Genomic DNA, 25,831 nt, shown 5'->3' on the forward strand with positions numbered 1-25,831 from the left:
GCGATTGCTGCAGCCTATCAGCAGGCATGTTTTATTTCCACTGTCTCGCTCTTTATTTCATGCCTATAGCAGTCCTTACACACTTCTGAACGCAATGCAAGGCATGAACTGGCAACCCCAAGCACATGTTTTCACAAGTCTTCTAAATTTAATTATGTTAAAATTCTACCATATCTTTTCCTCTCGAAAGAAGTTAATGAATACTAAGGGTAATTTTTTTGTCACGTTCTCAGCGCATACATTAAAAAGGATAGCAGTTGTGCTGCTTTAGTCTGAACATAGAACGTTTTCTCAAGCGGTCCCTATTTCTTCTCTCAAGGAAAGACATAAAGGGCATCAAGCTGGCAGCAAATAAATTCAAGCAAGTACACAAGAAAGTTTTCATGAATCACCACAATAAAAATTTAAATATGTGTGATTTGAAAACTTTGTTTAAAATGCAATGATAGTTATAATAGTTGACAATGAAACAAGACTTCACGTAGTAAATTTTTCGAACGCAGTTCACCTATCGCGCATGTGGCCGCGAAGGTGTTGGTTTATGGGCATAATATTCATAAATTTTGTAACTACATGATTTTCGTAACACGGCGGAGAGAAATTGGAAACTAATTTTTTTTTAATTTCACTTTGTTAGTACCAAAATGAAAAACAAAGAAAAACATCCGCTTTGTTTGGAGAGTAACAGGTCAAATTTCGCTTTCTGTTATAAAGCACAGACACCTATTACATTAGTTTCATGCAAGTAATAATCACGTATAGCAGACGCTTAAATCTCATTCGAGACATACAATACTGTAAATAAATTATCGTTTCAATGCAATTACCACTTCACTTGCCCGCAGATGTTGGACGGCTACTACAAGCAGAAGAGAGGCCAATACGCCTTTCAGATTGTGCCAATCCTCCTCCGGCCAAAGTCGGAAGGATTCATCAAGCTTCGAAGCACTGATCCCATGGAGTACCCAATTATCGACCCAAAGTTTCTTTCCAACGAAGCCGACTTGGACGTACTTGTTGGAGGTGAGAGACGCGGCTCTTAAATAGAAAGGCATTCAAAGATAGACTTATAATTTGGTGCGCTAGCCGTTATAGTTCTAGTTCTCCATAATGCGTCAGTTCCAGCTCCTATTTTACAGTTTATTTGGTACAACACTGCGATAGTGCATGTGACAGACTCATCTGGCTTCTGCTTAGGGCTGAGGTGTGTATAATGTGATTTATTACATCTGTCACCGTTATCTCTAACAGCTAACTAAGAATATGAAATCCCATTTATAGGAATCTAGAAAAAAAATGAATTCCACTAACCTTTTTAGTTGAGAATTATAATCCTTTTTTTTAGACTTGGTAAGTAAAATAATAACTTATTTCTTCTCATGAAGAACCTGGTGATGCAGCGGAAATTATTCCAGGAAAGAAAAACAGTCAGATCTCCTTTAACATGCAACGCCTGAGAAAAGAACTCTAAAAGTCTTTGATCACATATGGCGAGGATATAAAAAATGGCCGAATTCCGTAACCGGTTTCACTTAAAACGTTCTACTGTTTTAGGTAATAAACAAGGTGGCTGGCGGTGAATTCACAACAGAGTTCATCTCTTTCAGGCTCTCGCATAGATTTCAGTTTAATAGATACTGTTGTATGCGATGAATTCACAGCAGAGGTCATCTCTCGTAGGTGCACGCATAGCTGTACAGACCTTTAGGACTCAAGCAATGAAGAAAGCCAACGTCACGCTGTTTGACATCGCCGTTCCGGGCTGCGAGACAGCGGGTGAACTGTGGAGCGACGAGTACCTCCGCTGCCTCGTGCGTCAAACAGGTTCAAGCGGATGGCATCCCTGCTGCACTGCTCCGATGGGCAACCACTCGGCAGCGGTCTTGGATGCCAGGCTCAGGTGGGTTGTTTGGACGCCTTCTCCTAAATTCCTCGCTATTAGTCACAGTCCACAGTTAGCCTTACTGGTAGGCGAAAGCAGCACGAACGTCCAGACAAAAATAAAGACTTCTATAGCAAATGCACTACTCTAAATCTCTCTCTCTCTCTATATATATATATATATATATATATATATATATATATATATATATATATATATATATATATATATATAAAAGGGCACTGTGCGCAAAGAGACAAGAACGAGAAAGCAACACAAGCGCAGACTAGCTAGAGGTCCTTATCTGAAAAGCTCGAACCATTTATAGCTCAAGCCTTTATGTCACAAACTATGGAAATGGGGCCAGCAGTTCTACTCTATTCTAGCAGGGATTCCCGCAGCCTATAAAATGGGTTGTATCGCTAGGGTGCGCTGGTTAGTTTTTCCCTCCCGTGCAAGTTCGCCTCCATGTGCCCTCGGATCATGTCCGAAGGGAAGATTATGACGCACTGTGTGCAGCGTCATTGAACTCCGTCGGGTTCTCACTGGTATTGTGTACGAAGCTTCCCTCACCTGTGGGAGGGTACACATCGGTCTGATGGACCAATCTTTAAATGAAATCAAAGATTGGGTCGAATTTATCCCTGCACTGCTGCGCGTACCTGGATACCACACACGACTGCAGAAATAAATTATTTTATGAGGAGCCGCAACCATGTGGCACGTGAGCTGGTCGAGGCGTTCTTTTATTAAAAATAAATATGTGATACTTGATCCATTCACAGAAAGTATGAACATTAATGTAGTATTGGACTACCTATGGTTAGTGATATCACAGTTTGAAGCTATAAAGTTGCGCCTTTCCTCAAATAAAAAGCAGCTGCGACTCTGGGTTTCTTGTGTTTCCTTGTCGTCCTTACCTGTTTATGCCCAGTAGCCTTTTCTTCATCAAAATTCAGCACCTTTCCAACAACGCACTCTCTTGTACATACTCTGCATTGACCTGTGTGAGCCACACTAATTCGATAGGTTGTATGAGTAGGTGCTTCAGATGTAATCATATTTCAGCTAATAGGTTACCTCCTATTCACTTTTAACCACCACCACCCCGCCGAGGTGGCGCAGTGGGTACGGTGCTCGACTACACTTCCCAAGGACGCGGGATCAAATCCTGGCCTCGGCGGCCGCTTTTCGAATGAGGCGAAAAGCAAGGCGCCTCTGTGCTGTGCGATGTCAGTGGACGTTAAAGAACCCGAGGTGGTCGAAATTTCCAGAGCCCTCCACTACGGCGTCTCTCATAGCCAGAGTCGCTTTGGGACGTTAAACCCCACAAAACCAAACTAACTGTAAACCACCAATTCTGACGTCGATATCGCCAGATCACACCATCCGTGAGGGAATTCAGAACGGGCGCTCTTTATAATCATCTCTCAAAGTGGGAATAAAATTAATAGAAGATAACTTCCCTACACAGTGTACTAATGAAGGAGAGGTGGAATTCGACCATTGTGTCCATAAATGCGAAAGTTTACATATCAATGGGTGGTTCTTTGTAGCCAGGGATACAGCTTTTGTCGCATACCGCGAAGGCTACTGATGAGTCTTCTCTAGTGAACGACTCATCTACAACCACCCATCATCCATCATCATTTTAGCGTTTCCTTCCTTCTTTAAATCAAAGGCTTTACTACGCCCTTCCCTACCCTGGTCGACGTGTGTTTCATGACCATTTGCTGGGCGTCTTCTTCCCAGTGCGGTGCAAACAGCCGGCTGGCGCTCCTTGTTTTTAATGCGAAAGCATTACTTCGCTATGTTCACACATTTCTGTCCGCAGACCGCGTCAGGAAAATCATGTCCGCAGCAGTTATGAGTAAATAGGAAGTGGTAGAGGGTAGTGAGTGGTCTCAATCGATAGAGGGTGACGTAATGTTGCGTCCGAAATAATAAATGGCAAATACGTTATTTAGGTAATTAATGAGCGGCAGAAAGTATAAAAGTCTTCCGCAGCAGTTGTGAGTAATTGAGAAATGCTAGAGGTTAAACAGTGGTGTCAATCAATTGAGGGTGACTAATGTTGTGTCTGAAAGAATAATTAGGCCAATAGGTTAATTAGGTAAATAATTAGAGACAAAGCACGCAAAATCGTGTCCGCAACAGTTGTGAGTAATTGAAAAACGATAGGGGTTAATCAATGGTGTCAATCGATATGGGATGACGTACTGTTGTGTTCGAAAAAAAAGTTAGGCCAATCAGTTAATTAGTACTTATTTAGAGGCAGAAGATGTAAAAGTAACGGCGAAAATAGTCTCATTAGCCAATGGCTTGCGCCACATTTGAATGTATCAAATACTAAAATAGTAAATTAAATCAGTCAATCAGAGTGACGTCAAGAATGTGACGTCACGCAATGTGAAGTCCAGACAAAAAATGGCATAGGAAGGGATTGGCATGCAATTTAAAAGTACCAAAGACCAAATAGCTAATTACTGCAGTCAATTATGTGGTTGACGTCAAGGATATGACGTCATGCAACCGGAAGTAGAGCCGAAAAAGGCATAAGAAGAAATTTGCGCGCATTTCAAAGCTCCAGAGACTAACATGGCTAAACAAGGATTGAATTAAGTAACTATAAGCAACAGGAGGCTACCAACAGCAGCATCCGTGCTTTCGCAATACTCCAATTCGATTCTGCAGTGCTCTTTATTTTTTTCTTCTGCCTCGCTACTTGCTTCTCCACACGACCCCTTGAATCACATCTTCTTCATACCTGAGGCACGCGCAGACGGTGGCGCTCGCTTCTTCTGCTGCACCTTCGTTTCTTCTTCTTCTCCTTCTTCTTTGCATACGTACTTATTGTTCTTTTTCGTTATACACTTAGAAACCTTTATTCGTCCAGGTACATATGTCCCCAAATATGCAACTCTACCTGACAAAAGCATTCAACAAAAGCAATAAGGTCGCTTAGTCGCGTATAACTGTCCATAATCTAAATCTGCTCTCGTTTTGCTCGCAAAGACCAGCAAGCTGAAGGTGCGCTTTTCCTCTTTCTTTTGCTTTTTCATATTGCACTGTCCGGAACAACGGCTCTCCGCCAACAAAAAATATCTGAGATTCGGAGATAGTGAACATAAAAGATTCTTCAAGGGGAAGTTACAGAGCAACCCATTGAAACATATGTTCCTCTAAATACATGAATGATTTCGGAATGCGTTTTTTTTTATAAAAGCGCTGACATATATCGTACGAATAAATAATATTTTATTTTTAATTCACGGGGAATATTAAGCTAGTGAATGTTAGTAGAATTTAAAAGCTTAATAAACAAAGGAGGGGAGACTTAAACGCCACCTTTAAGAATACGATGCGACACTGTCAATGGCTGCCGTTTCGCGTCTCTTGTGAACCCCCATTCATTTCCATTCACATTGCGCTTTCGCCCGGTGAGTAATATCTTCTTTGTGTCTCTATCATCCCACATATACTCATTAGAGCGCATCCTCTCTCACAATGCCGACAACAAAACCACCGCATCTTCTGCAGAATGGGACCTTTAACTCTATCGCTTTAAAATTAAAGTCGACTGGTGCCCACCACTATCTCATTTAAAAGAGATGGGCCTATCAAAGTGCACTCATTATGCTGGAATTTTTTTTAAAGAAAGCTAAATATTCCATGTTCCGTGAGTTTCGCCGGCTCAGTCGCTTTGACCGTCAACGACCTTCAGTCATTCCGGAGCTGCGCTGGCTCGACCAAATGACTAGTCAACTCATTCGCCGCGTGGTTTCACCACCGGCGTGTGCGCACTTGGGACGCCTTACTCCTCGAGTAGTCTTCGAACGGGCCCCAAAAGGCCTTGTCCCGCCGTGCTCGCGAGGCAGATGGCATGACCCAGATTGGCTGCCGACTAGCATAGGCGTGCATGCACCATCTTCGCCCGCTCGCGTACTCTTGATGCAGGAAATAAACGTTTCGCAAGCAAGCTCTCTCCGCCCCCGAAGATGGAGCCGCCGCCCATACTGTCTCCCGCTTTCACCCCGCGTCACACGTCAGGCGCATGGCCGCGGTTTAAATAGGAGCGCACCGCTCTTCTAGGCAGTGCGCGCTTTGCCATGGATCCGAGCAAACATGGGTCATCTTAGAGTGTTACACGAGCGACCTTGCAAAGACTGTAGAACGCGACATGTTTCACTTAGCGCAGAGAAACCTCCGGCTTGTTTTTTGTTTTTAGAATGGTACAGTGTCACTCAGATGCCAGTGCTCACGTGATCAGCATTAGTTTGAGGCGCTGATGTTCAGAAATAGAGAAGGTAGCTCGGCATCTTTCATGATGGATGTAAGCAAAAATACTTTGAGTGAAATGTTCGTTCACGGTATATGCAAATGTGCACCCGACCTCTTGAATGTGTCCTCGGTTGCGGTCTGGATATATAGCACCACAAATGCACGACGAATATAGTGTGTACTATTTGTAGGTAGCCAAGTAGCAGGATTTGGAATCAGGCATCTGGAACCAACGTAAACAAGCAGTTTTAATCTTGACGCATCCAAATTTAGTGAGTGCTGTTGTGTAGTCCCGAAATGCTTTTGTATACTTCTGGTTATCCTAAAACAGCCGGCGCTTTCTAAAGTGCTCGAAAGCATTTCAAGCACCGGCAAAATACCTTCTTCTCACAGGAATAACATAAATAAAACAATATTTGCACTCGAACAAAATACAGAATCACGTCGTAGAAACACACGAGTAGCCTCACACAAGCGGTCATATGTCGCACCAGAACTTCAATGGGTGAGTGGGAAAATAGAGTGCCTGTTAAACAAATGGCTAGTTATCACTAAGTAGGGCTTAACCTTTGTGTGCTTATGTACTGAAGCGTGTCTACACCGCGGGACCTGAGCGTTAAACAATGGTAATAGGAGACAATAAGGTTGACTAAGAACCGATTAGATATCCAGAATTGTGGGCATCTACCATGTCACCGCTGAGGTTTGCGACGGTAAAAGGAGCGGATAATTTACGCACATATTAGCATGGACATTATCTGCAAGTAATATAAATACCAAAGAAAGATCGACGCTCACTATTTCATTGCAACCTCGCTGTGGTTTAGTAATGCGTTTTAAATAGGCTTTCTCCTTCCTTCACTGTGTATTTCAAGTTAAAGTCAACATATCTGCAGCGTTTTCGCAGTCGCCCACAATCGTTTAACGTTTCGAGTGCCTGCTAATTAAACCAATCTAAACGACTGGTATTAAATGCAGAAAATGCATTGCTGCTATTAGAAAATATTCGTTGTAAATACATAGAGCCCGAATGTATAACGGAGATTGTGATATTGTATAATTCTTTGCCATTTAGCTGTACAGCTGTTTGTTTCAGACGTATTGCCGTCTTTTTATAAATGGGCGTGCTTACCCAATACGATAATTAAGTGATATCTTTTCTTTTAAGGCGAAAGTCTTTCTTGGCACATGCGCTCCATGCGCAGAAAGTGTGATGAAAAAACTTTCTTCTCACTGGCACCTAAAAAATGCCTGTCCTCTCCGCCGCGATCGAACCACTATCATATCGATCCCCAGCCGAGCTCGCAAACCACTGCTCCACTCCACGCTTTCTTTTTTTTACTTCCCGTCTTTTACATACAATATTCCACAAAAATAAGCCCAAATCACAGCATGAAGAGCGCATGAGTATGTATACATATAGGAATCACGTGATCCGTCAGCGTATTCCAGGCTTCGTGATATTAAACTTCCCGCAACGACAACACAGTACCCTTGAGAGCCAGTTGGGAGGTTCTTCAACCGCACTTGTACAACAATAGAACAAGGCATACTCTCTCAAAAAGAAATTCGGGAGAAGCTTGCATCCCTGTCACAGTGATAGACTGCTATAATAAAATTTGAAGAGCTTGGGCTCTTCTCACGTTTTGGCGATTTCTGTCGGTTTGTCGGCGGCTCTAAGTCAAAATGTTTAACCAAGAAAGAGGGAGGGAGGGGGCATTGGTTAAAATTTGCAGTCTAATCGCTGGTCACCCGAGGTTTGGAACGGTGTGAAACGGTTTATTGGGTTAATGCATACCAAATTTCTATTCGAGTAGAAATCTAAAATGTGTGAAGTCGTCGTATCGATTAAATCTGCTCATTGAAACAGTAACGGGGGCTCAACTTCTGGGTGCCGGGCAAATTAAATGTTAAATTGGTTTAAAGGAAAAGATATTAGCTTGTATCTGTCACACTTCCGTGGACAACGTAGCCAGGCTGTGAGAGAAAGGAGGGAGACAGGAGGGAGGGGGGGGGGGGAAGAGATGTGGTAACAGGAAGCCTCCGGAATAAGTTCGACCGTCTCGAAATCTCTAACAAGTACTAGCACCTCACAGCACACGGGCGCCTTTGCGGTTCGCCTCCATCTAAACGCGGCCGCCACGGTCGGGATCGAATCCGGGTCCTCCAATTCCGTAGCCGAATGTCTTAACCAGTGAACAGCTTACGCTTTTGCATTTAAACGCCGATCGGTGGCGGCTGCAGTTTTCTTATTAAGGTATTGGCTAGAAGGTTGCCGATCGTGATTAAGGGCATTGTTGGGCCCCACCAAATGTGCAAAAAGAAGGTCGCTCGTTTCCAACATCCATAAGATGCGAAGCGTTCTTGACTGTTGTGATGACTACGATGGTCGGTTGGTCACGCTATAGATTGACTTCAAAGACCCATTTCCCTGTGTAGGTCTCGTAATTTTGTTTTTCATTTTGGATCACTTGAGTGTCGTTTCATTATCCGCAAGCGTGTGGTCTGGCGCATCGAAACAGTACGACAAGATTGATTATAAACAAGAGTTTGGGGACACCCATCAGTGTGCCCTGATCGGTGCGGTAGGAAGGACTATCTTCTCAAACCTTTTTTGTTTTGTTTTTACATTGCCAGTTTTTGTATCAAGATAATAAAACAAAAACGGCATTAATAATGGGCTTAAGTTACAGGTAGCCGAGCTGGAGCTACTGGCAACCTCCACTCCGAGCTCGTGAGAAATAAATCTTAGTTCTTTTTGCCTAGTGTAGGGATGATAGTGATAGTGAGAGTGATGCTCCAGTAAGAACTCTGTGTGTATCAGTTAATAATAATAATGATGATGGTAGTTGTGAGGACAGTACGATGCAGGCAATGATAGCGATGAAAATGACGGTGCATATAACAGGTATTGATAATAACCATAGTAGCGAAGACAGCGCTAACACAGTCAAGGGTAATGACAACAGTAGTAATGACAATGACGGTGCACTTAATTGATAATGATGATATTGGCGCTAATTATAATGAATAGTACTGATCTCAATGATTGCGCAGTAATGAAAATATTCGTGTGAAGTGCCGAAAAGGAGACTTAAGCGCAGTTCACTAATTTTTATGCTTACCGCTTTTCTAGAGTTCGTGGCGTGAGCCGTCTTCGTGTCGCCGATGCCTCCGCCATGCCGATGGAGCTATCGGGAAACCTCAACATTCCCATGATGATGCTGGGAACAAAGGCCGCTGGCATGATAAAGGCAGACAACCCATGAATTCGTGAAGAAGTTCTTCTGCAAGTCTTAAGCTTATTGGCCCTCGCGGAACTGTTGTGCCGTTGAATAATTTATCTGACTTCTAACGTCATCACATTCAGACGCGCACGAAACCGAGAATTCGCCAAACCTACCGTTGCCATTGCTGGCATGGGCACGCAGAAGCGTGTCCAGAGTTACCATAACAGTTTCAATTCCATTTTGACAGTGTCTAGGAACAGGTCACCTTTGAAGTCAGTGTTTGTGTAAGAGAACAATGTCTTCCAAAGCGGACGTGAATTTTTCCTGTATCTATCTCTAAGTTCGGCCCAAGGTCGGATTAGTGACGTCCAAGGAGGCTTGGTGTTTGCGAAGTAATTCCTGTAAAGCTTAGCGATGAGAAGCAGAAAGGTCATGATTGATGGTGTCAAAGAGAACACAGAAAGAGGCATCGGAAGAAGCTGCTGGTGAGGAAGAGGGGGCGGTAAAATACAAACGATATGAAGGAGCACTGAACAAGGGTTGAGGGGGGAAGCCTTAGTTCGCAGGTCGAGCTAACGTTTCGACAAGTTCATTTACCGAACCGTTTTGTCGACCTGCGAACTGAGGCTTCCCGCCTCTACCCTTGTTAAGTGCTACTTCATACCATCTTATCTTCTTCCTCTCGTTCTGCCTCGATTCGATACAAACGAGACACACACGAGGCATGTAAATCTCATACAACTTCTGTTTTGCCCATCCATGTAGGACTATAAAACAATAAAATACATTGTTATATATCATCATCTTATTTTACAGAATACTGCGTTGCATGAATTGAGAGCTTGACAAAATTTATTTTCTCCATGTCACTTCGTGTTATGCGATTCATTTTTTCTTGTTGCCTTTCGTCTATATAGGAGAACTTGCAGGCCCGTGAGACACTGTTGCGAGCCTTCAACTCTAGGATTTTAAGCAGAGTTTTATATAAAGTAGACAGTGGCTTTTTTAGCGGGCCGACCCTTAACTCGTCCTGTATTACGTATTGGTATAGAGCATAGCAGCCCCCCTTAGTGAATACAGTGTTTGTGTTTCCTCAGGGCGGCGACTAAGTGCATGAGTTTTTCAGACACCGCCACATTGCTAACCAAAGCTCACTGAGATACACAACTGTGAACATTGCGGATGCACAGAGAGCGTTGAGATACCACTGAAATAGAAATAGAAGCGGGGTAATCATTGAATAAAGAATAAAGAATAAAGACGCAGCCTTGCTTTATTCGCTTTTTGATCCATTTCGAACTCGAAACATCAGATGTAGAGGTTTATATTGACCAGGCATTTTGCCGTTTAACAATCCATCTTCTCTGCAGCTGCGTTTGACCGGGCAGGCAAGTTTTTTATAAGCGTTACTGGTGGGTGATCTTGTGCTGCTTCATCAAGCCAAGAGGGTTATACCATGTAGCTCTTTGGAGGCCGTATATTGGTGCCTGCCTTTCGTTCATTATCTGCAAGGTTGCTTTATGTTCTATTTTTAGCCCTAAATAGAGCATTTCACCTTACGGATCAAAGGAATATGCGCATTTTAGCCGGTGAAGATTGCGTGTCTGATAATTGGCCCTTTTCACGGACCTCAATCTAGCATTACCCTCAGTGCTAAGTAGTAGAGTAATTATCAAATAATAATTATTTAAAGCAAAATAGAGCTACGCTACTCATGAAATGCATTAATACCCTACTGAAAAACCAACAGTTCTCATAAAATCTAATCTTATCGCATAGACTCTCATACGGTGCACATCATTATCATCAAATATCGTACATAATTTATGATAATGTGCAAGAAACTATGCGACCATATGCAAATATATGCGACATGTATGTGATTTGTTATGAGAATTGAGTGTGATTGTGTGAGAAAATGTGAGGTTTATTGCCTGATACAATTTTTTCAGCAGGGTAATTACTAAATCAATTCTTAGAAGCGGATATATTTTTATTTTTGATTGCAAGGATATTTGCTCGAAAAATAGTTTTCGAATAACAAGGAAGACGCACCGCAACTGGGGCTGAAGCTCGGCAGCTCTGTGAAGACACGGCTATACGCAAGAAAAACTCCTCCAGAAGTAGAATGCGAAGCATTCGCTTCGGCACTTCTATTGGTAGAACAAAAGATGTATTATACGGAAGGCGTAAGACTTGATAACACGTAGGCATTGCGCTTTTCTTTAATTCGGCTTTCAATTATATTCTCTTCTAACTAAAATGATCGCACAGTTTTTCTCCAACCTTTTCCATCGCGCTCTGTATTCAAGGAACGTTCTATAATACTTATTTTATGGCAAGCCTGCGTCTCTAAAAGAGGCACTCGAAAACGGGCCTTCCTTTCTTTCTATTTACTAATTCGAGGACAAGTGGAAAAACGTATACTTTAATTCGAAAATTTGGCTCTTGACCGCTTTAAAACGTAGAGAAGCAAATAAACACTCTGCTTTCATTTCAAAGCCAAACTCCACCACACGCCGCCGCTATTTAGTTCATTACCACTTAAGACCTCTTGCCTCTTCTAGAGGCCGGTTGGGTTTTTGTTTAAAGCCGCGGCCTTGAGCCAGTAATGGTTTACCAGATTGTCTCAAAAGGCCAAGCATATGTCAAGTACGTATTGCTTCCAAAAAGTGTTGAAGTGTTGAAATCCTCGTGTAAAGTTCAATCCTCGAACCTTCCTTTGTGCATTGTAGCTTACATTGAAGTACCTAATTGTAATTATCTAAGAAAAGCTTCTCATTGTCAGGGATGGTCCATAAATTCATGGCTGTCCGAAACGCATAGAGACCTGTAGTCTTGAAGAAGGTGGGAGACATCTCTTCATCAAGTACTCTCTGCATGATATAATGCTGTAGACTTCTTTCGAAAACATGGTATGTTTCATTGCAGTCGGACGAAACTTATGGGGAACATTATTTAAACTTAGTCCTAATAAAGCTGGAGCATGCCTGGAATCAATTGCCGCGGGGTGCGAGGTGTGACAATACGAATTTCGCAGAGTGCATCCTTCAGCTGACCCTTATCCTCGCGTCTGCTTGCCGCTGATTGTGCGCGGATAGCGGCCTGCTGCTCCACATATCTCAGACCCGCTCTTTGCCACTTTCTTCAAATCAACGATTTGAAGAAAGTAGAAAGATTCTTCAAATCAAACTAATACACTTTCTTTGTTCAAGTTTAAATTTAAAAAAATTCTTCCTAATTTATGATTTCTTTATCTTTTGTGTCGCGGAATTCATGAGTTTTTTTTTTATTTTTTCTGTATTCTATTTTTGTATCTAAATCTGTCGACTAGCACTCTTTACTATGTATTTATTTATTTTCAGTGTTGCTTCATAGATTTTCTTACAATAATATTATTCTTTATGTTGCCTATCGAAATCTTTTACCATGAGAGGTCCCACCTGCGGTCTTTTACCATGGGACCTCTCGCTGTCTATTCTTGTAAGTTGTTTTTTTTATTCAAAAATAAACTTTCAAATTCAACTTCAACTACTCTGTGATGTAGCGGTCAGAGTTCGCGCCCATGAGGAGAGTAACTTTCGGTGTTTCTCTCAGCCACGTCCCAATTAGGGGTCATACAGAAGACTGGGAGAGTCCGCACTGCGCACTTTGGTTTGTTGGCGCGCAAAAAGACATAGAAACCCACCTAAGCACATGCTGCTTTCGCTATTAGGAACAAGCAAGAGAAGTGATGGAAGCACTTTACATCGCGCCTCTCGAGATTTCATTTTGAAGGCATCACTAGTGCTATAAAGCAGAAGGTTTGAGTGTCTGCAAAGAGTTTGATGCTTTTAGTATTTGCAACGCTCGTGATAACACCTAAAATTCGATTTGTTTTATTGCGTAAGCAATACTACGCGAGGTTTCAGCCCGTCGCGTAAACCTGAACGGTAGCCACGTTCGACCTTTCAACCGACCGCAGTTAGGACCCCTCTTCCATCCATCGGGTAAACCCGGTCGTTAGCCACGCCACGCCGCAGAAGAAGAAGAAGAAGAATATGAAAAAGGAGAAGAAAAAGAAGAAGAAAAAGGAAAAGAAGAAGAAGAAGAAGAAACAAAAAGAGAAGCTATGTCGGCTTTGCTTAGGCAACCTGCCGGGTTTAACTAAAAGTAAACCCCGGGTAATTTTTTGTAGCATACTTATACTGTCCTGCGAAGCTGTAAAAAAAAGAATTTAGGAGCCTTGTGATGTCACATAACATTTGTTTTTTGTCTTAGTGTGTGCAAGTGGTCGCGTTTTTGTAATAATCACTGCGCCAGAACGTTTGCATACGTTCTTTTTATTTCGTGTATTTCTCACGATGCGCCTACTAGTCATTACAAATGTATGCGCAGTTTTCGTACCGTTCTTAGTTACAAGTTGTCATTACAGTCATCTCTCAACATTTTTTTAACATACTCAAGTGGCGGATGGGCTGCATTGCAAGAAGCGGTGCCAGTCAGACTCGGCAGAAGACAAGCTGTAACTTAACCTAACTCGCAAATTCCGCTTGCATCATTCACTTCTCTATTACTCCGGGTTACACCAACTCAACTGCCTAAAAAATGTTGCAGGAGCAATTATTCGATGAGCTTTATATACCCGAGAAAACAATACTGCTTCATAACATTGCTCCTCCTTTACGAAACTTTTCTCCTCATCAGCGTTGAAATTTGTCTTTGTATGTGGGATGATCAACATTACCCTGGGGTTTCTACACCGTCTGCTCTTCCTGTTAAAAGCAAGTTGCTAGTTGAATCCACGCAAAGCAATTCTACCTCCACAGCTTGCATTGTTTATTCGCATGACGGGATGCCTGCCGTCATATGTTGACAATGTAGCTGCCACTTTGCGACGCACTCCCTGTTTTCTTGTTGGCGGTTGTATTCGTAGTGCAACATAAATAAACAGCATATATGTGACAAGAAGCTACAAATCGGAGACGTGAAGCCAGATATGCAGATTGCGTACAAAAAAACGCTGTTTTGATACTTTTTTCGACAGCGTCCACTAATACCGCTGTTATTCCCGAGCAAGTGGTGATACTTTTTGAGGTTATACGCCAGTTTATACAAAAGCATAGAGACTAACTCGGCAGCGCATGACTAGCTCCCTGCTATCTTCACAGTGCAAAAGTTACGCAATTGACAGTACAAAGAACAGGAGGAATGGCAATCCAGCACACGCGCGTGCAAGGCAGGATATCTCTTATGTTGCATTATGTCCCTTGTCACACTGTGGAGTGCTCAAAAAGACCTCTGCATAAGCTATCTGCGTGGAACCTGCACGGACAGACAAGACTTTCTAAGAAGTAATAGCGGTATTCATAGAGGACATTGAAGCCGAATTTTTGCACATGTCATACGCTGAAAACTCGGGGTGGATCGGTGTTTACACATTACCCTAAAGCAAGCATTTTTCTGTTAACACAATATCCTGTAATCTACTACAAATATACAATCCGTCTACAACTGCTGTCGAATCAGTTCCCGATCATGTCACCTCTGAATTACTCTATTCCAACGGCATGCTCGTTATATTTCGCTGACCCCGATCACAATGCAGTGGCTCACAACTGCATAATTCAATACTACTGCACAACTACAGTATCGAGCGCAATTTGGCGCTTAACGCCGTAGCTTTAAAGCAGGCCTGCTATTTTGCTCTCACGGCCGAAAACATGTTAAAGGGATGCATCAGTTTGTTTGACTGTAGTCTGATACTGCTTTTAAGACCGTAGTGTCTTAAAATGTCTTAAAGGTCTAGAATGAAAATGAAAGTACTGAACAGGACTTCTCATGACGAATTTAAAGGCAGGAAGTGCTTCTATTCTTTACTGTTCATGCAGCTTATCATCGTTTGCTTTGGCCATTATATCCCACACTATTTAACAACCTTGGTGGGGCCAAACCATACTCTTAAATTAATAGCTTTGGCTCCAGCGGCTCTAATTAAACCCAAATTGAGCTATATTTCGGCGAGTTTAGAAATCGTGCGTAGCAGAAAAGAGCTTACCAATCATTTCGAGTCTCCTAAATATTCGAATAAATGCGCTATAGTCATAAGCTCTAGTGTCAAATCTCGGCTGCTGAAAGGAGCACGTGTTAAAATGAAATGAGCACTTCGCAGTATTTTAGACCGAAATAAATGTACAGATGAAAATCAATGCATGTGAAACATTTTCACCAGTAGTTTATGCAGTATTCGACATTTAGGTCGTACTTTGCAATCAGCTTTTCATAGCGTTTTCGAAATAGGGTCCCGCAATTTTCCTTCTTACTCTACGCAAGGTTCTTAGAGCTGTATGTGTCTGGAGGTCGAGGCGCCTCGTGCGCACCCGGTGTGCTTCCGTATGATAGGTAGTGATAAAAAAAGCAGCCACTCACACTATATTCGTGAACGAATATGCGTGAAAACAGACCGTATTTCGCGCAATGCAGTGCAGGATGCAGTTCGTGCCCCTACCCCAACTGCGGTGGCGAAGAGAGCAGAGGGCTCGACTACTATTATCAAGGATGCGGGATAGCATCCGACCGTGAAGGCCGCTTTTCGACGGAAGCGAAAAGTTAGGCGCCCGCGGGCTGTACGATGTCAGTACATGTTAAAGATCCCCATGTGGTCAAAATTTGCGAACGCCTTACTACGGCGTCTCTCATAGTCTGAGTTGCTTCGGGACGTTTAACCCATTAAACCAAGCAAACTAAATTTGTTGTTATTAAAGCACTATTCATGTGTTGCTCATCTCAGGATTGTTACGACCAAGCATCCGCATTTGCGCGCTCTATTGTTCGCCTGTGGGCATGGAAAAGTTTTGTGAATATGTGGTGATGGTCCATTGGCTCTAAGTGAGCCTGTTTCCAGGAATCCTGTTTTATAAGCATGTTTTGCTTTGTGGACAACCTGCAAATGCCAAATTGGCCCTGTCAAGAGAACGTCTGGAAAAACACAAAGAAACGTCCCCCTGCGGGAAATAGCAGGAAGTGCTTTCTTTTGTTCACCCTTCCAGTCGAGAAGTGCTATCCTCCAGTGATGAATGCCTCCTATCCAAAGGAGACGACAGAGTGACATGTCCGCTGACGTGCAGGACAAGAGAAGAGCATGACTCATACGGCCATTAAGTGATTTCCCGGGAATGCAGGAAAGATTTGCAATTGTCGAAAAGGGACCATGTTGGGAGCCCTATGCGGCGCCACGTGCACTCGGGTTTCTGAGAAGTAAAACCCCCAGAACCAGCCTGTGGTTTCTTTGCTGAAGAATAGAAATGTACCTCCTCTCCTCGCCGTTCCCAAGCTTTTCCCGCCAACAAGTGATCACGCCCAACGAATGAATGCCGGACCAGTCAGTGCTTCAGACCATCAGTGCAGTGATGTGTTCGATTGGATGCCGATACCTGAGGGGCGTGCCCTGGATTTGGTTGGTCAGCATCTTCAGAGAGGGGCTGGACATAGGGGGTTTTTAAGGACGCTGCAGAGCACGAAATGTCGCTCTGGGCCCTGGGTAAACGGCTCATCCAGTCGCTTCTCGCTATGAACTCTTAACGCTTGTCATTTTGCTGATGTACCCTTCTTCTTCATGTAAATATTCTTGTAAATACGTTTTCTCAAAGTGCCAGTAAACCTGCTTGTACATATTTCACCAACTTCGAAGATTCAATCCTACTTCAACCCCGAGTCTCTGCACGCTACCAAGTGAAGGCCGGGTCGACGTAGCCCCAGCCCCACGACAACTGGTGATCAGCGGTGGGATCTGAATCTACAAGCACAACGACTGGTGACCAGCGGTGGGATCTGAATCTACAAGCCACAACATCTGGTGATTGGAGGTGGATCTGAAGCTACAAGCCACAACACCTTGTGATCGGAGGTGGCATCTCAAGCAACAAGCAGGAGCAACAATCGGCCAACAAGAGGGCAGCTCGGAACATCGATCGCATGTGTGGGTGAGTGCTTGGCTTTTCTTCTGATGTGGACCAGGTTCTAGAACAGGGTTAGATTTTAGAACTGGTAAAGAGAGTGTGGAAACGCCTTTAGGTTTGGTAGTTTGCACTGTTGTTTTGGAAGTAGCCGACACTCGGAGCGATCATGGACCTACAAAAGCTGCAGAAACCGGAACTGTTGCAATTGTGTGAGGAATTGGGAATTGATACAAGTGGTTTGGCACGAAAACCTTTGATTATAAAGGCAATCACAGATTTGGGAGCCGATGATGAGGAGCTCAGTGAAGCATGGAACCTCATCGGTCAAAAAAAGGAACAGCTCAGACAGCAGAATGAGAGGGAAAAAGAGGAAAGGGAGCGCGAACGTCAGAGGGAAAAAGAGGAAAGGGAGCGTGAACTTGAGAGGGAAAAAGAGGAAAGGGAGCACGAACGTGAGAAGCTTGAGAGAGAAGCAAAAAAGCGGGAGCTAGAAATTGAGCTCCGGAAATTAGAAGTAGAGTTGAGCAAGAGGTCGGGCAATTGTCCCCAGCTAGCGGTACCTCTTCTCAACAAGGAGGCAGATTTCAAGATGTCAAAGTACATGCAGCCATATGTGATATCAGGGGATATCGGTCTGTATCTGGGTAACTTTGAGCGAACTTGCGAAGAACTGTCCTTCCAGCGAGACACGTGGTCTCAGAGATTATTGACGGTTCTGCCCTGCGAGGCAGCGGAGGTTGTCGCGCGGCTAAGCAAGGAGGACGCGGACAACTACGAGAAGGTCAAAGCTTGCCTTCTGAGAAAGTATAGGCTTAGCGCCGAGGCGTTCAGACAACGTTTTCGGAAAGCTACTAAGTCCAGGGACGAGAGTTACCCTGAATTCCTGTACAATTTAAGAGTTAATTTGGGCGAGTGGCTAAAGAGCACTGATTCCTACAGTGATAGGGACGCTGTAGTCGAGCGAATTCTTTTGGAGCAGTTTTATAGCTGCCTCCCAGAAAAAGAAAGAAATTGGTTACAGGACCGAGGCGAAATTAAGTCGGCAACTGAAGCTGCCGAACTCATTGAGGAGTACGCTTCGCGCCGACAATTCAGCAACCCAGCAGTAGATAGGCTCCGCAATCCCAAGTTCAGTGTAAATAACCGTCATAAAAGGCACTTTGCTAGATTTGCAAACGAAGAAAGGAAGGCTTCTTCAGGCAAACGCCCTAGAAAGGACGGCAGTGAGAAAAGTGGGGAAGTGACCAACGCGCAGAACACAAAGAACAAGCTTGGGGCTAGGAAGCCGCTCACATGCTTTAGGTGTAATGAGCAGGGTCACATTGCCGTCAACTGCCGGAAAGAAAAGATTGCTTTCTCGTATGTCAGTGACTGCGATGAAAATATGCAGCTTTTAGAACCCTACCTGCATGACCTAGTAGTCAACGGGAAGCCTTGCAAGGTACTGCGCGATTCGGCCGCAACGATGGATGTTGTCCATCCGGCGTATGTGTCGCCTTCCGACTATACAGGACAGTGTGCGTGGATCCGCCAGGTAGTGGAGGAACAGAGTGTGTGCTTGCCAATCGCGAACGTGGTCATCGAGGGCCCTTTCGGCGAGTTAACAACCGAGGCTGCCGTTTCAGAAAAGCTGCCTAAGTGCTATCCGTATTTGTTTTCCAACAAATCGGACATGCTACTGCGAAAGAGGGGCATCCTTTTCGGAGACAGTGTTGTGCAAGCATTAACACGTTCAAAGGCGCGAGAACTAGCTACACTGCTCATTTCAGAAAAATCAACAGCGGAGGAAACGGCAGTTAAAACAGTGGTAAATGCGGAAAATAGCGGGTCAGAAAAGTTTGAGAGCGAGGCATCTCAGATATGTCAACTTGAAAGTGAGCTTGATGAGACGCGGAATGAGGACGTTCTTGAGAGTAACCTCTTGCCGCCAGTGTCTAGTAATCTCACGAGACTTTTAAGTGGAACCCGAGAGGACTTAGCTATGGAGCAAGCCAATGATCCCAAGAATAAGCTCGAAGTACAGTGGGAAGGACCTGCTAAAGTCGTTGCAGAGCTTTCTGACACTAACTACGCAGTGAAAATTCCCGGTAGGCGTAAAGAAGTGCGCATTTATCATTGCAATCTTATGAAGCCTTATGTGCAGAGGGAAGCCGTGGTAAATCTAACGTTAAACCTTCCCGAGGAGATGGGGGACAACTTGATTTGCCTCAGCGGAAAGGGAAGCAACGCTCAGGAGCTTCTCAAAAAGACGGAGCAGAGAGGAGAACTAAAGAAATCCCAGCTGTCCGATCTGGGCGAGATAATAACAGAGTTTGAGGCCTGCTTCGTGGACAGGCCAGGCAGAACTGATTTGACTGAGCACGATATTGAGCTGACTTCAGACGTGCCAGTGCGATCAAGGTGCTACCGATTTTCTCCAAGGCAAAGAGAAATTCTGGATAGGGAAGTAACTCGCATGCTGGAATTGGGAGTAATAAAACCCTCGGAAAGCGATTATGCTTCGCCTATGATCTTAGTAGAAGCTCCAGGTAAAGACCCTAGGCCTGTGGTAGACTACCGAAAGCTAAATTCTCTCACCAGGGATCAAGTGTATCCTATTCCGAATATTGAGGAGAGAGTAGAACAGGTCAGTAGAGCGGCATATGTGACTACGCTGGACCTTACTCGAGGATACTGGCAAGTACCGCTCACTGAACGCGCCAGCAGATACGCGGCTTTCGTCACTCCGACGGGCAGCTACCAGCCAACAATGATGAGTTTCGGGCTCAAAAATGCTCCATTTTGTTTTTCCCGACTCATGGATAGGGTTTTAAAGGGGTGTGAAACATTCGCGGTGCCTTATTTAGACGACATTGCGGTTTTTTCCGACTCATGGGCGGACCATATGGTACATCTAAGAGCTGTACTGAGCCTTTTGCGTCAAGCTGGACTAACCGTAAAGGCCGAGAAATGTTGCCTGGCAAGGGCGACCGTGGACTACTTGGGTCACAATGTAGGTCAAGGTTTCAGGAAACCCAGCGAGATTAAGATTTCTGCGGTAGCAGACTACCCGCGGCCGAGCACGAAGACGGAAATTCGAGCATTCCTGGGTCTGACTGGGTACTACAATCACTACATCCCTAACTATTCAGCTTTGGCTAGCCCTCTGACCGACGCTCTCCGCAAGACAGAACCGACAAATGTAGTCTGGGACGAACAAAAGGAAGCCTCCTTCGTAAACCTGAAGGCTGTGCTGATTAGCCGTCCGGTATTGCGAGCTCCAGACTATGGCCGAGAATTCACGGTCCAGTGTGATGCCAGTGATCGAGGGTTAGGTGCTGTTCTCTGCCAGAGAGATGACGACGGTAATGAGCACCCCGTGCTCTACTTGAGCAGAAAACTGAGTTCTAGAGAGAGGGCTTATTGCGCGTCAGAGAAGGAATGCGCTTGCATTGTATGGGCCATTCAAAAATTGCAGTGCTATCTTGGAGGGGCCAAATTCACCGTAGAGACGGACCATTGTCCCCTGGCTTGGCTGCAAACTGCGACATCGAAGAACAGTCGCCTTCTTAGGTGGAGCTTGATTTTACAGCAGTACAATTTTGAAATAAGATACAAAAAGGGGAAGTTAAATGGGAATGCGGACGCGCTTAGCCGCTCTTTCTAAGCGGTCCGAGATGTTCCTCACCATGTATCCAAATTGATAATCAGGTTTTTTTTTTTTTTCGTGCGCTTGAATATAGATGACTATGTAAAGCAGCACGTTTGGTTTTCGAGGCATACGTGGGTCCTGAACGTCTTGAGAGTGGGCTTTTCTCGAACAACAATGGCAGTTTTCTTTTGACCTGGTCTCTTCAGACGGGAGCCGAGTGCTTGCTTCGACATGTGGTTGAGTTTCAGATAGCTCAAGCAATTTGGCCTACAACAATCAAGACAACGCGACAAGCAACAGCGAGCTTCAAGCGTTCACGTGCAGGCCATTAAGTCGTCTCTTCATGCAGCAGCTGCGGCTGCTGCCCTCCGAGTCTCTTCTGGCGGGGGAGGAGGCTGTTACGACCAAGCATCCGCATTTGCGCGCTCTATTGTTCGCCTGTGGGCATGGAAAAGTTTTGTGAATATGTGGTGATGGTCCATTGGCTCTAAGTGAGCCTGTTTCCAGGAATCCTGTTTTATAAGCATGTTTTGCTTTGTGGACAACCTGCAAATGCCAAATTGGCCCTGTCAAGAGAACGTCTGGAAAAACACAAAGAAACGTCCCCCTGCGGGAAATAGCAGGAAGTGCTTTCTTTTGTTCACCCTTCCAGTCGAGAAGTGCTATCCTCCAGTGATGAATGCCTCCTATCCAAAGGAGACGACAGAGTGACATGTCCGCTGACGTGCAGGACAAGAGAAGAGCATGACTCATACGGCCATTAAGTGATTTCCCGGGAATGCAGGAAAGATTTGCAATTGTCGAAAAGGGACCATGTTGGGAGCCCTATGCGGCGCCACGTGCACTCGGGTTTCTGAGAAGTAAAACCCCCAGAACCAGCCTGTGGTTTCTTTGCTGAAGAATAGAAATGTACCTCCTCTCCTCGCCGTTCCCAAGCTTTTCCCGCCAACAAGTGATCACGCCCAACGAATGAATGCCGGACCAGTCAGTGCTTCAGACCATCAGTGCAGTGATGTGTTCGATTGGATGCCGATACCTGAGGGGCGTGCCCTGGATTTGGTTGGTCAGCATCTTCAGAGAGGGGCTGGACATAGGGGGTTTTTAAGGACGCTGCAGAGCACGAAATGTCGCTCTGGGCCCTGGGTAAACGGCTCATCCAGTCGCTTCTCGCTATGAACTCTTAACGCTTGTCATTTTGCTGATGTACCCTTCTTCTTCATGTAAATATTCTTGTAAATACGTTTTCTCAAAGTGCCAGTAAACCTGCTTGTACATATTTCACCAACTTCGAAGATTCAATCCTACTTCAACCCCGAGTCTCTGCACGCTACCAAGTGAAGGCCGGGTCGACGTAGCCCCAGCCCCACGACAGGATCTATGCAAAAGCAGCCCTTGTTCTCACTGCACAGGTACTCACTTTCACGCTCTGCGGCTGCGTTTCGATCGAGGCGAAACGAAGTGGCGCCCGTGTGCTGTGCGATGTCAGTGCACGTAAAGAAGCCCAGGTGGCCTAAATATCTGGAGTCCTCCACTACGGCGTCTCTCATAGCCTGAGTCGCTTTGGGACGTTAAACCCCACAAACCAAACCAACCTACTCACTTCACGGCTGGCATTTTCATGACCATGTGGAGTGGCTGCGCGGATAAATAGGTTTCATTTGTTGCTGAGGAAGTGTTATTCGATTTAGCTTTTCTCACTTTATCTTTGGACAACCTTAATTTATCGCCTCTGAGGGCTTCCCTAGATAAATTTATAGCGTAAGCTCCATAGTCATTCAAATAAAGGTGCGTTGAAATCAAGCCGACAAATTCGGCAGCCTATTCAGCAAATCGTCGTTTTAGACTAGAGAAAGACATGAAAAAGTCTCACCTCCCCCCCCCCCCCCCCCCATCCCTAAGCAGGTCGAGCATGCAGTACCAGCAAAGAACGGCAGAGATGCTTCCGCGCATGAGCAGTGGAGAGTATGTGTCATGCATGCAATGAATAGCGAAATTCATTCGGGCAACGCATGGCTGCAATCCCCACTGAAATGTTTGTCATTGTCATTTACAAGCATGCGACACGAACGCCCCACTCCCCACACTTCCAGATCTTGATGTTACCGGCATAAGCTGCCCTCTAAAATGTGGCATGTGTAATGAGTCCCTGATTATCAACCAGATATTACTTAGGATGTCACCCGAACATTTCCAGTGCGCAGTTTAAAATTTCATCAATTTCTCTGAGCGTTTAAAATAGTAGGTGCGAACTAAGAACGAACTAAAATATAAGACAAGTAGAGAGGTTTAAATAAAATTTGTGAACATGCCGCGATAACACTCACCAATATACCCACTTATCAGCACCTGCACAATGAGTTCAGAAGTTTACGAGGCGATTATAAAGAGCAAACGTGTTGACCAACGCGCAGGTTACGAAAAGGTTTGCAGCTTGTTTACCTGATGCGTACGCATACAAACTGCCCACAAAGAACCTTCGTCGTCGCGATACCTCGTTCGGAAATAGAAACAAGAGCGTGTCTATTGGAATATTCCCCTTCTTCGAAAGGTTTGAAGCCACCTGCCCCAAAGCATTCGCAATGGGCGTCCTGTTTTCCTGCTGTCGCGTAACTGACGACGACGACGAAGACATGCAGCGGGCGCTGTTGCCGGATTCAGACTCCGGTTCTAAGTCATCTGCCTCTGCAGCTGGCTCTAGCGCTGAGGAGAGTACACCGGCCGCCGCGAAAGTCCAGCACGTGGCTGCGAGGCCCAGGGCATCGACTTTTGGCGGCTACGACTCCGATGACGTCGAAGGTGGCATTTCCAGGGTGCGCGCATGGTCGTGCAATGACGTACCAAGCGACGGCTACAGCGAGACGACTGACAGCACACTGACAACCGGCTCGACGACGGACTGTAGCGCTGGTACCTTGATCAGCGAAGGGTATGAGCCCTGCTCGTCTTTCCCCAAACTGGATGGGTGAGTATACGGCATGCTGGCATGCTTACTTTTACTGAGAATGTCAACAAAACTTTGCTATGTATCCGTTACATCTGCTCCTTCTTGGAAACGCTATGCGCCTTCTTGAAAACGCTTTGCGCCTTCATGGAAACGCTAGGCCATAGAAGGGATCTTCAGCCGGCGTAGGCAGCCCTTTCTTACTAATAGCGTGTTGCTTATATTGTTACGCGCTGCACAGCAGGGGTAAATGAATAATGTATGAGGTCTTTATGCGCTAGTTTAATCACTATTCATACAAACAGGTTAAAGAACTATGTAACTTTATTCAACTGAGCTGTGTATATACCTCTCAAGATTCTCTGCTTCTATTTCGCTCGATTGAAATAGGTTGGAAGACTTTCGCCGTTAGCCTAATGTCTCGTCTTGTAAACCAGTTTGTCCAGCCGCTACTTCGCCGTTCATACATTTACGAGTCTTTTTTTTCTTCTTTCAGGACAATCCAGGCACTCCATCTGGATTCAGTCGCTGCCAGTACAATCACCATAAGCGACTTAACGCACAAAGTGCAATAAAAAATTTGTTTTGCACTCATCAGTGCATTTCTTTAATATCCACCTCCAGTACATCAGCAACAGGTGCTTGCCTTTTTAGTTTTAGTTATTTCTTCTGTGTTCCAATCCTGTTTTATCTGTTTATCTGCGCTTATAATTTGACTCTAATCTAAGATACGGAAAGAGCCCGTGAGAGTACCAGTAGCGAGCGCTCCTGTATGCACAGGAAATACTGTGGGCGTCGCCACTTTTCCCGTACTTAAACATTCATTTTACTTTTTATGTAAAGGATCACTTTTATTGCTTTTTCCCTTATGCGCATATGACAAAGGTTTGTGAGATTGCGGTAGGTGATGTGCTTTGGTGTAAAGGAAATAATTGGCTTTTTGCTTTTGTATTCACAGTTGGCAGTGTGCGCATATGTTGTCTCTCGTTTTGGTGTTATCGTTGTGCCGCTATTCCTTGGCATACTATTGGACCTGACAACTGCATTGTACTCTTTATAAAGCATCTGAGCCCAGCACCGTTCTTCTCTCTGCAACCGGGCACCTGCTCAAAATTTCACATTTATGTTCTACAAGGCTGTGTTCGTGCGCTGCATATACCACGACCCAACCTCTATGCAATAAACGTAAAGACTCTGTAGCTTGTCCTTTCCTCAACTAATTGTTCAGGCAAGCCCCACGTTTAATTTGCACGTCTGGGAAATATCCACTTTTAACACCTGCTTCAAGAAGAATGCAACGTGCGCTAATGTGCTCATTGGCGACAAAGAGCGATGGCTTCTATAGACTGCGAAGAACTTAGGACGCTCGGCAGGCTGATGGTTGCGGAAATGCCAACGTCCTTTCCCAATTCTTTTCAAGCGCACCATTCGCAGGCACCTTGAAAATCGGCGGCTCATCCCTGCGCACTGCAACTCTTAAATTGGGGTTTTGTTTACATCCGCAAGGGCTTACCTGAATTTTATGGTCTTGGTTACAATTCCGACATGTGAAGGTATTTTGACGAGAAGCTTCACTACGTCAACCAGCTCGAGTCTTCAGCTTCAGTGTTGGTAGGGTCAGTGGCAGGCGGTAGCTGCCAGCTGACATGGCCTCAGATTCACTTGATTTAAGGCTGCCTGACGTCACGCTTGGTCGGAGCTGCCAACTCGCCCTCTCCTTTCATATGGGAGGGGAATATTAGACTCAGCCTGCCAGAACCCTTGCATTCATGTTACCCCGAGACCACGCAAGAGCAATGATACGGCTTCGTTACATCAGCGCTTATATGTGGACTGGTATACTAGCCTACGCTATGGAGCCATGCGCTTAAAGGCGGAGGTTGAGGGTCTTCCATAATTCGGCCGCAGGCATAGTCAAGCAAAAGAAGC

General features: G+C 44.8%; 1 protein-coding gene across 1 annotated transcript; it reads left to right on the top strand.

Annotated features, from left to right (window-relative positions):
- Positions 1 to 23,384: 23,384 nt before the first annotated feature.
- LOC146174204 (uncharacterized) lies at positions 23,385 to 25,175 on the top strand. The gene is made up of 2 exons (XM_084584239.1): positions 23,385 to 23,923; positions 24,399 to 25,175. The coding sequence occupies exons 1-2, from the start codon at positions 23,541 to 23,543 to the stop codon at positions 24,475 to 24,477; spliced, it is 462 nt and encodes a 153-aa protein (XP_084440365.1). The 5' UTR covers positions 23,385 to 23,540; the 3' UTR covers positions 24,478 to 25,175.
- Positions 25,176 to 25,831: the final 656 nt, after the last annotated feature.

The sequence above is a fragment of the Amblyomma maculatum genome, chromosome 11 (assembly GCF_055883805.1).
Source record: "Amblyomma maculatum isolate TAMU_Amacu chromosome 11, ASM5588380v1, whole genome shotgun sequence".
Lineage (NCBI taxonomy): Eukaryota > Metazoa > Arthropoda > Arachnida > Ixodida > Ixodidae > Amblyomma > Amblyomma maculatum.

What these genes read in the sequence shown, in the direction of transcription:
- LOC146174204 (XM_084584239.1), top strand. Translation starts at nt 23,541, where the DNA reads ATGGGCGTCCTGTTTTCCTGCTGTCGCGTAACTGACGACGACGACGAA. An exon ending in TCTTTCCCCAAACTGGATGG is followed by an intron (nt 23,924 to 24,398) that starts GTGAGTATACGG and finishes TTCTTCTTTCAG; the next exon opens with GACAATCCAGGCACTCCATC.